Consider the following 11,835-nt stretch of genomic DNA (forward strand, 5'->3'; position numbering starts at 1 on the left):
GCATAAAAGCGCCACAGCGATATTCCTCCCCATCAGAATGGCGACTTACCTCAGTGGGACTAGCTAGCCTGCCTTGCTCATGCATAAAAGCGCCACAGCAATATTCCTCCCCATCAGAATGGCGATTTACCTCAATTGGACTTGCCGCCCTCCTGTAGGAGGAGGGGGGGACGGTGTCTTCCTCCTGCCCCACCCGAATTATGAATGAGAAACAGCAGAAAGCTGAGCTGCTACTTTGCTCCCTAACCCCACCATCCCCACTGCCTCTCGCTTATTTGCTCCCTCCCTGGCTTGTAGATTACTCCAGAAAGGCAGACCGTTTTGTTGTGAATGGATGAAGAGGTTACAGCGGGAAGTGGAAAAGGAAGGCTCCAAAAGCCCCTACTGCAAATGGGAAAAAGGGAAGTGTGGGGGGGGGGAGGGCGGCCCCACCCTTTGACCATGTCACTGCCTGTTCACAGCCATGTCACAGAGGCACATCCAGGATTTAATGCGGGGTGGTGGTGGAGGTGGGACAGGACACACAGCAAAGGGACTGCTTGGGAGCCACTTTAAAAAAATGGAGTAAAAGGAGTTTCCAAAAATGTGGCTTTTCAGGACAGAAGCTGTGGGACGGCTGCAGATTGGAGACGACGTCATATGATGTGAACGACCTCAAAGTGCTCCCACTCCCCACTAAAGCAACCATGAAGATGGCCCCCTGGAGATCTCGACAGCTTGCACATTTGCTGTGACCTCGGAGTTGGCATAATAAATGGATTACCCAAATACACATGTTAAAAGGGAGGACTTGATGGAATGGTGATAAAAGCAGGACCTTGGAGGAACAGTGTAGGTGAGGGGTGTGTGTGTGTGTGTGTGTGTGTGCTCATCAAAAAAGCAGAATCACATGAACCAAAAAGAGGACACACATTTTCATGAACTTTTCAGATGCTAAGTTATACACAAGAGACGCAAAGTTGGAAGCAATTCCTATAATGAAATAGAAATGCAGTATGTTAATCTCACCATAGCGGAGAAGATTGTGGCCAGGTTACTGAGCCCACCTGCCCAGCCTACTGTCCTGGTGCGAAGTGCTGATGGGCCATCTTGAGGCCTCTGCTCTGCCTTCTTAACGTTTCTTTATCTTTAAACCGGACTCAGACTTGGACAGCTTTTCAAAGAGAGGATGCCTTCGATTAAAGGACTGTCTCTGACAGCCCTTCAGACAGAGGAATGTCCTCTGTAAAGGAGGCAAAATGGCCACCTTGGGGAACATTGTAGCACAGTGCCTTGCCAGCAAGTGTTTGGGCAGCACTCAGGTTTCAGTCCTCTAATTTGATGGGGCGGCAGGGAGGTATGAATGAAATGAAATGAAATGAAATACCCTTAATGAAATACATAAGCAGCTTTAGCTGAATCACGCTTCCCTTGCAGTCTTCAAATGACAGTAGCTGAGGGGGCTGTCGTGAAACGGGTAAGGGGGCAAGGCAGGGGGGCAGCACAGTGGGTGCAGATGGAGCTGAATGGGCAGGGTCAGCTCCAGAGTTGAGAGCACCCTCAGCTCGATATAAATCATTTCCTTATGCTTTCCTGTATCCGACCAAAGTTCCATGTATTCCAGCATCCTGTTTCCTACAGTTGCCCATGAGATGCCCCTAGGAAGCCCACAGGAACGGCATAAAGACAACAACGACCCTTTGTTCTTTGTCCCCAGCATCTGGTATTCCAAAATGTAATGCCTCTGAATCTAGAGGTTTGAACTACCAGTTATATTTCAATATAATTAAATTATCATTTAATCTTTCTTCTTAATTTAGCGTTTTAATCTTGATTGTAAGGAGCTTCGGATACTGAAAATAGAAGTGTGGGATATAAATCTTGATCGTTGCTTTTTTTTTTTAAAGCTCACAGTCACTGATAGACACATCTTCCACGAATGTATCTATTGCCCTTTTAGTAAGAATCTCCTTACCACAGATGCACATCTGCCAAAGATAATCATAGCTTCAAACTTTTGATTCCACCCCCTCCCAATTTTCCCAGTCTTTGCTTACGATATCTGCGGTTTTCTCTGTCTTTTCATTAACAGCAGCAACAAAAACAAATGGACATGTCTCGAAAATTCATAAAAAGCAAGGTGTTTATTGCAAGCAGCCCAACACAAATAACTATGGAAAATATTTATTGATGCACTACAGACCTTCAGCCACACAGCAATCCTCTGTGATACGTGGAAGGGATGTCACGCAGGCTGGACAGGAATTCCACGTGTGGGGGACCGCTTACTGGATCCTGCTGCTTTCGGAAAACAAGAGCAGGCTCATTGCTCTTACTTCCGAAAATGGGCACTTTGCTGGAGATGATCGCTACAGGCAGATAATGAAGGACTGCCCTGCACGATCTGCAGAGGCCTTTCCGCCTCAACACACCCTAGTCTGAGTCCATTTTAGCTTATCAAACACAGGATTAGAAATATTCTACAGCAGCCCGCCGCAACCCGATGCCTTTCAGATGTGTTGGGCTGCAACCCCCATAATCCCCCAGCCAGCTATGCTGGGTGGCGGATTATGGGAGTTGTAGTCTGGCACGACTGGAGAGCACCAGGTTGAGGAAGGGTGCTCTGCAGGGATATGAACAACATGTACAATCCTTTACACATAGGGAGAGGGAAGGAGGGAGAGAGTATACTTCACAGATAAAGAAAATATAAATTACCTTAGTGCTTTAGAAATATCAGTTCACCCAACCAAACCTGGTCATTTTGTTTGTTTGTTTAATTAAGGGGCGGGCAAGCACTAAGCCCAGGGGCCAGTTCCCCGCTGGGACCCACTGTGCTCCCTACCACCACTGTGCCACCAAATTTACGGCTGCTGATTTTCCTCTCTTTTGCTACCATGCCACCAGCAAACCGCAGCTAGTTATTTTATTTTTTTTTAATGGTTAAAGGAAACACTGGAAAACTCAGCCCTTTTTGGCTGCCATGTCACTGGATTTCGGCAGCAAATTCGATGAGGGGTGGGGCTCAGAAAACCCGGGCGGGGGTGTATGTCACATTAAATTGTAATTGTTTGATGATCACTTTTATTCTCCTACATTACAAACTGAAATGAGTCCAACCGTCATGACATTTCCCAAAGTTTGTGGGAACGTTGGGGTTGGGTTATTTATTTTTAGATGGCTAAGAAATTGAATCGACTCCTGCACCCACACTTGCATTCATACTGCAGTACCTAGGTTTCTTATAGCGAGGGTGTGCATATGAAGTGAGAGAGGCCGGGACTGCCCACCTCTAACCCCTCAGCTGCAATGTTTTTAATGTGGAGGGGGGCACTCTGTACATGCTCCAAGCCACCTCTTTATAGTATTATTATTGTTTCCACAAGTGCCAAGTCTGAGCTATGGCCTTGAAAACAGGTTTTTAGACCAAGCTCGGTGAACTGTGTTTCAGATTGAGCCTGGTTGGGCGGGGGCGGGAAATAGCCATGGAAGTAATTTAGCAGCCTTGTAGTGTAGATGTGTCCTCGGGGCTTTTTTTTTTTCAAGAAGCTACATTTCCATGTGAAGAGAAGAGCAGAAAAGGTGGAAGGATCTGGCAGGTAAGGATGGGCTGTAGCTCAGTGAAAGAGTTTGTGCTTTCCATACAGAATGTCCTAGGTTCAGTCTTCAGCTGTTCAGCATCTCCTGGTGGGCTGGGGAAGATGTCTGCTTGAGACTCTGGAGAGCCGCTGCCAAGCATTGCAGACTAGGGGTGTTGAACCTCAGGCACGTGGGCCAAATCTATCCCACCTGTGGGCCCCGTCCAACCCTCTGTTGTTCCACAGGTGGCCATTCCCCTTTTCTTAGCCTCAACCCTTTTTCCTCACCTGCCCGCCCACCCGCCCTGGGTGGCTTCCAGCTTTTGTGCAATGTCTCTCCTAAGGCTTGCTTACTGGCAGTAAAAGCTTTAAGTTAAAATATGCTGGTATTTTTGCTATGTTGATCCCTCCCCTTTTGTCTTTGCCCCACCTACCAGCGGATTGCAGTCCCCAAGGGCAAAAATGGAATTCAGCACTCAGGCTGACAGAGGCTCAACACCCCTGGTGTAGGCAGTCCTCAGATAGATAGACTGACTCAGCTTCCTCCTAAGTGCAGAAACTGTCTTGTTGAAACTTGCAGTGATTCAGTCTAGGAGTGTCTGTATCCAGGTTGCTCTTTGGTGCCATCACCCAGTCGATGCTCTGTGCCCTTGCCAACCCCATCACAACCTCCCAGTGGCTGTTGGTCCATATTCACCACAGCTCCTGCCACCGCAACCAAGTCTTTAGCCAGGTTTTTCTGGGACTGAGACCTCCGGCCAAGACCATCAGAGGCTCCCTCAAAGAACTGAGCAATGAAGTTGGCCCCGGATGTCTTGATGAGGTTCCCCGCAACAAAGACATAAAGCACCGGGTTGATGCTGCTGCTTAGGAATGCTAAGGCTGTGGCACCTGCTCGCCCGCTCTTCCAGGCCTGCCCCAGCCGTTCAGCAGTCCTCCCTGATGCCATGTTTGAAGCCACCTGGAGCATGTTGACAATATGGTAGGGCACCCAGAGGACAGCAAAGCAGATCACAATGGCAACAATGAGCTTCTCGGTCCGAGCTCCCTGCCTCCTCCTCACTCCCCTGAGGCGTATCAGAATGGCGGAATAACACCCGACAATTATGGTGAATGGTATCACAAAGGCCACCACTGTTTCCAAGGTGAAGTGGAAGATGGTCAAGCTTGGCCTGGGGTGGCAGGGCTCACAGATCTTATACCCCCACAAAGGCTCCTTTACAACCTGGCGGAAGAGGAAGGCCGGGATGGACAACAAGATGGCTGCCAACCAGATCCCTGCCAGGATCTTGACTACCAAGTTCTTCTTGCGGATGGCTTGGGAGAAGTAGGGCTGGTTGACTGCGAGGCATCGGTCCACACTCATGAGGGTGATGATGAAGATGCTGGCAAACATGTTGATGCAGCAGAGGTAGTACACTCCTTTGCAAATCACCAAGCCAAACACCCAGTTCTTGAAGATGAGGAAGAGGATGAAGAAGGGAGTGAGGAGCAGCACAACCCCATCAGCCACTGCCAAATTAAGGACCAGAAGGCAGGTGACTGACCGGTGGCTTGGCTTCATCTTCCAAAGGATACTCCAGATGACAAAGAGGTTCCCGGGCAGCCCTATGATGGCAGCCAAGAGTAGGAAGACAATGCCAATGACGCTGGAGGTAGAGGAGGTCAGGAGGGTGCTGTTTCCTGAAGTGTGGATGCACTCGTTGGTGGTGTTGTTAGGCAGAAGGGCTGGGGACGCCCTGTCAGGGAGGAGGAAGGGGAGAGCCTTGAGATGGAAGTTACTGATGTCTACCTTAACCCCCTTGGTCAATACTCCCAGTTCTGTGACTGGAAAAAAAAACGACAATGGGTTAGATAGAGACTTAGTCATACTTAGGATAGCTCTACTGAAATCAATTTCATTGATTTCAATGGGCCTATAAGTATGACTAAGCCTCAGTCCAACCCAGTGCATTGTGATCATATTCATCTCTTGTTCTCTTTGCATCTCCCCTTCTTTCTGTCCCTTTGTTTTCTCCCACACTGTTGAAATCCATACTGCCGTCTCTCTGGGGCAGGGACCTGTGTTTGTATATGTTATCCTATAAAGTGCTATGTACATTGGCAGTCCATATTTATCATTATTGTTATTGTTGTTGTTGTTATTATTAATTACTAGTACTATCACTACTACTACTACATCAGTGTTGCAGGGTAACAACAAGACAAAAGAACCCAGTCTCCAAAGGTGCTTGCGATCAGAAATTTGACACAGCCAAGGGAAGAGGAGGAGAGGAAGGTTATCTAGGCAACTTCCTGTGAAATTTCATTGGCCACAGGACGAAGAGCTGCTGGGTTGTGTTGAGTATGGAACTTGTGTGTGTGTGTGTATTATTACAGTCTATTGTCCGCTGCCTTGACTGAAGATCATTGAATGGAAAGGGTGAGGGGAATTCACTTCATCTAAATAAATAAATAAATTTCACAGGCAGGGGAGGGGTGATGGATGGTGGAAGAAAAGGCCTGTCATATTCCCCTCCCTTCTACCCATTCCTTTGCCTGGCTCCATTTCCTTCCTTTTCAACTATGCCTTAGTCAGGCACATTAGTTATTTTGTCCCATACAACTTAATGGGAGCCATTGAGAAATCAAGCCAGCACCTGTCAGTATAGCCCCATCCTTAATTCTCTTTCTTACACTACATAGGAACATGAAAGCGCAGCTGGGTCAGATTGAAAGTCCATGTAGTCCAGCATCCTGTTTCCCACAGAGGCCAACCAGATGTCTTTAGGAAGTCTACAAGCAGGGCATGGAGGCAATAGCCCTCCCTTACTGTTATCACCCAATAACTGAAGTTCAAAGCCATATTGCCACTGAACAATATTTCCATTTAATCATCATGGCTAATAGCCATGGATTTGTCACTCCATGAGTCTGTCTCATCGCATTTTAAAGCTATCATCACACCAGTGGAGTTGAATTCCATTAATTAAGAAGGCATCGGTCTGCTTCGCACGACATAGCCAGATCATCACGGATTATTCTACCCATGATGAGTTGCGGTGTGTGGTGAGTGCGTGCAGCCACCATTTTGATTGTACAACCCCTAATTGGGCCGACTGGGTCATCCCAACACAGTCACCATAGGTTATTCAGGGGTCAAACCGTCCTTGCTTAACCCCTACTGCAAATCATTGGTTAAGTGAGGATTGTTTAATGCTCAAATAACCCACCGTGAGTGGGTTTGGATGACAGCTCGTTTAGAGGTTGCGCAATCAAAATGGCAGTGGTGGCATCCTGGGCTCATCATGAGTTAAGTAATCTATGATGAGCCAGCTGTGTCTTATGAACTGGGTCATTATGTCAAACATCCGTCTTTCCTGAATCTCTCCTGCCAGTCAATTCCATTAGATGACCCCACTACCTACTGTTATGGGAGAAGGAGAAAAACCTCTCTGCACTTTCTCCACAACATGCATACTCTTATAAAGATCATTCATGTTCCCCACTAGAGGTCTTCTTGTTCTAAATCAAAACGCCCCATCATGTCGTAGCCTTTTGTTGTATGGAAGATGCTCTTCTCATCTGTTCATTTCAGTTGCCCTTTTCTGTACCTTTCCAAGTCCTGTGATATCCTTTTTAAAATAGATTGACCAGAACTATACACAATATTCCATGGAGTTGTATAAGAGGATTATGCTACTGGCAGATTAACTTTCAAACTCTGTCTTGCCTAATAATGCTTGGAATTTGCCACTGGGATTCTCCACCATGGTGGAAATGTTGAACTCTCTTTTCTTTTCTTTTCTTTTCTTTTCTTTTCTTTTCAAATAAGGAACACAAAACAAATGATTTGGCACAAATTTGTTTAATTTGCAATGATGACGATAATATAAATTAAACCAATTAGTGCCAAATCAATTGTTTTGTGTACTTCATAAGAAAGAAAGAAAGAAAGAAAGAAAGAGAAAGAAAGAAAGAAAGAAAGAAAGAAAGATGGATAAGTTTTTCTTGATATTTCTAGGGTCTGTCTCATACATTTCTGTGGGTATCTCCTATTTTCAGACCCACAACCTGGTTGCAGTCTGCCTTACTCTCTACACACCTCAAATTCCTCCCCTCTTCCAACCTGGGACCATTGCAAACACCTGGCCTTCTAGTTCTGCTTATGATTTTTCCATCCCGATCAAAAGCAAAATGACTTACATGGGAGACTCGGCTGGTTCAGGCTCGGGAAAATTTCTCCTGCTCTTGCTGACTCTGTCCCTTCATATCCGTCCTTGGAAAGCAAATTATCTCCCTCTCGCAGAGTCTTTGGTTGCTGGCTATTACTACTACTACTGCTACTCTGCACGTCCAGACTGGAAGCTGGAATGAGGTTGAGCAATGTAAGGGCAGGGAGTGGCAGACAGGGCGGGCTTTTGCTCACACACCCTGGCTTCTCGGCTCGACTTCCAAGTTGGGACTTGCTGAAGGAAGGAACACCACACCCAAATATCTCAGTGCCAGGAGGACCATGGCTTGCATGTGTGTTTCTTCTCTGTCTTTGGGCAAAGCTGTCATCTTTTTCTTCTTGTCTCATCCTTTCATTCACAGAAATCTCCATCTGCATTGCTTACAAAGGAAAAGGCTAGACCACAAGAGTCCGGCTGTGGAGGGCTGATAATGAGAACCCACCAAGCATTCTAGGAGGAAAGCTCACCATCCATCCCTTGAGGCAGGGCATATTGGGTAAATGGGTCATCTTGCTAAGTTTTGGTGGGCAGTAACAACAGTTCAACAACAACCAAAAGTCCTACATCAAGGGTTGGCAGACTTCAAGCCACCCCAAAACACCTTGCCTTAGAACTATATTATATAATAATGTAATAATAATATATTATTGCCGGGAAAATTCATTGCCCTCAGTTACTATGAGAATTGCAGCTAAGCTCTGTATCCAAGGCCCTCCTCTGGGAGCCTCCTCCAAGGGAGGCTTGGAGGGCTGCAACAAAGGAGGGGGCCTTCTCAGTGGTGGCCCCCCATTTATGGAATGATCTCCCCGACGAGGCTTGCCTGGCGCCAACATTGTCATCTTTTCGGTGCCATGTTAAAACTGCCTCTTCTCTCAGGCATTTGGCAGCGTCTATGGCAAACCTAGACAGCATAGTAAGAAGCAGAGACATCACCTTGCCGACAAAGGTCCATCTAATCAAAGCTATGGTTTTCCCAGTAGTAACGTAGGGCTGTGACAGCTGGACTATAAGGAAGGCTGAGCACCGAAGAACTGATGCTTTCGAACTATGGTGCTGGAGAAAACTCTTACGAGTCCCTTGGACTGCAAGGAGGTCAAATCAGTCCATCCTAAAGGAAATCAACCCTGAGCGCTCTTTGGAAGGACAGATAATGAAGCTGAAGCTCAAATATTTTGGCCACCTAATGCAAAGAGAAAACTCTCTGGAAAAGACCCTGATGCTGGGAAAGACTGAAGGCCAAAGGAGAAGGGGATGGCAGAGGATGAGATGGCTAGATAGTATCACTGATGCAATGAATATGGACTTGAGCACGCTCCGGGAGAGAGCGCAGGACAGGAAGGCCTGGCGTCCTATGGTCCATGGGGTCACGAAGAGTCGGACACGACTGAACGACTGAACAACAACAACAACAACTGTAACAGATTTTTTTGATCAGGTCCTGGATTGTTTCTGGCTGATTGTTTTAAATTGTTTTAGATATATGTTGTTGTCATGTGTGCTATCTGTTTTATGTTGTTACATGAATGGTTCTTCATACTTTACATAATGCATTTTAATGGTTTTTAATTTTTGTCAGCTGCCCAGAGAGTTTCAGCTATGGGGTGGGATAGAAATATAATGAATGAATGAGAACAGGAAGTCTGAGGAGGTGCCAGAAGGTATCAAGATCCCTGCTAACGAAAAAGAAGTGTCCGTGTGATGTCCCTGTGAGCCCAGGTTCTGCTACACCCGCTGCCCCTCAAACACAGCTTTCTTGATTTCAGCAGCCCCACTTGGCTGGCATACTGGAAATCAGCCAGAGGTCTACCACCAGTCAGTGGTGCAGCTAGGGACCAAAGTTCAAGGCCCCATAGCCCTGAGTGGCCCCCAAACTATCACCCAGAAGGCAGCGGGGGGGGGGGGCAAAGGCAGCAGTAGAAAACTCCACTAAATTCCTGTAGTCATGAAGGTGCTATGGTTTAAGGGAGTTTAAAATGCAAAACTGCACATGTTCAGAGTATTATTATTTTTAAATCAGGGTTGGCAAATAGTGTGGTGTTGTTGTTCTAACATGTCAGGAATGCCGAAGCAGTTGTAAAGCATGAAATGGTGGTTGGGGAAAAATAGACATGTTCCTTGTGCACTTCACAACTGAAGTAATACACACAGCAGTCTAAAGCCCCCCCCCCCTCCCGCCCTTCAGACTATTAAGTCCAGAGCCAAACATTTTGCAACACTTCTACAAATAGATCTTGATCTATCTTCTACTCACCCCTGGCCTGGAAATGCCTCTTCTTAGCTTGCAAAATAAAAGCAAAGCGTCCTGGCCTACTGCGGAGAGCCTGATTTCTAAGAAGAAACATTCTGGGGCCTTGAGATAGCCTTGAAGTCACCCCTTCTGCTCTGGATGTTCCCCCTCCCCAAAGAGTTTAATTTGAGCCAGGGCTTCAGCTCAGAAATGACTAGTCCTGATAGCTGTACACTCCAGTATCAGAGGCAGTCTGCTTATGTACACCTGTTGCTGGGGAACATGGGCAGGAGGGTGCTGTTGCACTCATGTCCTGCTAGCAGTTTCCTGCTCGGCAGCTGGCTGGCCACTGTCCGAACAGAATGCTGGACTCACTAGATGGACCATTGCCCTGATCCAGCAGGGCTCTTCTTATGTTGTTACGTTCTTACTCTCCATCCAAGTCTGGGGATATATAAAGAAATAAGTGAAGGTGAGCATATGAAGAGTGCCTATCTGTAATGGAGAAAACATAAACAGCCAAGAAAAAACTCACACTGAGTCAGAAAGCTGCTGAATTTCTGCCTGAGGTGGCCACTAGGGATGTCAGAGAATTCCGCCACGGATCTCAGTGAGGCCAAATGCCAGTGCATTCGGCCCCCTGAAATCCGTGGCTGAATGAAGCCCCCTGCCCCCCCCCACAAAAGCCACGCGAAACGGAGCACCCACCTGCTGCCATTTGCGCTGCTTTGCAAATGGCGGCCACATCTGCGGCCGCCATTCACTTCTTCATTATAGCCGTGATAGGCTACGTAAATACTTACGTAGCCTATCACGGCTAACACAGGGACGCCATTTGCATCCGTGCGGAGGCCGTGAGAGGCTACGTAAATATTTACGTAGCCTATCACGGTGAAAGAAAAGGAACGCAAATGGCGGCCGCTGTAGCCGCCGCCATTTGAGTTCGCTGTTTGTTTGTTTTTGCCGTGATAGGCTACGTAAATATATACGTAGCCTATCACGGCAAAATACAGGGACGCAAATGGCGGCGGCTATGGTGGCTGCCATTTGCGTCCCTGTGCAGGCTGCCTAGTGGCTGGATGTCCAGCTGCAGGCGACCCTGGCCGGCGGCTCCGCGGAGTCGCTGCGGAGCGGAGCCGGCCGGGAGAATTTCGGGGGGAGGGACGGAGTGCCTCCCCCCCATTGCAAATGTCACCCTTCGAAAAGGTAAGTGACTTTCATACATCCCTAGTGGCCACAGCATGGGCTAAAGGTTTGATTTTTCTCTCCGAAAACGTTTTTCCAGTTTTATTTGTAGTATTAAAAACAATAAAAGCAACAGCAACAGGTTCACTTCAGAAGCACTTGTTGTAGAGCAATTAATGTTGCAGCACTCACCTTCTGGAAGACTTTACCAATTGACAATAGACAGTTGGCTGAATATGAGCAAACAATGTGATGTGGCTGCAAAAAAGGCAAATGCTCTTTTGGGCTGCATTAATAGAAACATAGCTTCCAAATCCCAGGAAGTACTAGTTCCCCTCTACTCAGCACTGGTGAGGCCTCATCTGGAGTACTGTGTCCAGTTCGGGGCACCACACTTTAAGATGGATGCAGACAAACTGGAGGGTTCAGAGGAGGGCAACAGAGATGATCAGGGGACTGGAAACAAAGCCCTATGAGGAGAGACTGAAAGAACTGGGCATGTTTAGCCTCAAGAAGAGAAGACTGAGGGGAGATATGATAGTGCTCTTCAAGTACTTGAAAGGTTGTCACGGAGAGGAAGGCCAGGATCTCTTCTCTATCATCCCAGAGTGCAGGACACGGAATAATGGGCTCAAGTGACAGGAAGCCAGAT

General features: G+C 47.2%; 2 protein-coding genes across 4 annotated transcripts in view; both read right to left on the reverse strand.

Moving 5' to 3' along the window:
* LTB4R (leukotriene B4 receptor) overlaps positions 1–7,793 on the reverse strand; it is a 27,978-nt gene extending 20,185 nt beyond the window's left edge. The window contains exon 1 of the mRNA XM_084806199.1: positions 7,743–7,793. The gene's annotated coding sequence lies outside the window, so the exon portion shown is untranslated. The remainder of the gene's footprint in view (positions 1–7,742) is intronic.
* On the reverse strand, positions 1,907–11,423 carry LTB4R2 (leukotriene B4 receptor 2). Of its 3 annotated transcripts, none has more exons than XM_084806196.1 (2): positions 7,743–11,423; positions 1,907–5,384 (listed from the first exon to the last, which is right to left on the reverse strand). In XM_084806196.1, the coding sequence occupies exons 1-2, from the start codon at positions 8,146–8,148 to the stop codon at positions 4,147–4,149; spliced, it is 1,644 nt and encodes a 547-aa protein (XP_084662322.1). In that variant the 5' UTR covers positions 8,149–11,423; the 3' UTR covers positions 1,907–4,146. The 3 variants fall into 3 exon arrangements, with proteins under 3 accessions (XP_084662322.1, XP_084662323.1, XP_084662324.1); XM_084806197.1 differs by having other exon boundaries at positions 1,908–5,296; positions 10,266–11,423; XM_084806198.1 differs by having other exon boundaries at positions 1,909–5,296; positions 7,743–7,963.
* Positions 11,424–11,835: the final 412 nt, after the last annotated feature.

The sequence above is a fragment of the Heloderma suspectum genome, chromosome 6, assembly GCF_057233095.1.
Source record: "Heloderma suspectum isolate Gila_16-S chromosome 6, 16-S_ref, whole genome shotgun sequence".
Classification (NCBI taxonomy): domain Eukaryota; kingdom Metazoa; phylum Chordata; class Lepidosauria; order Squamata; family Helodermatidae; genus Heloderma; species Heloderma suspectum.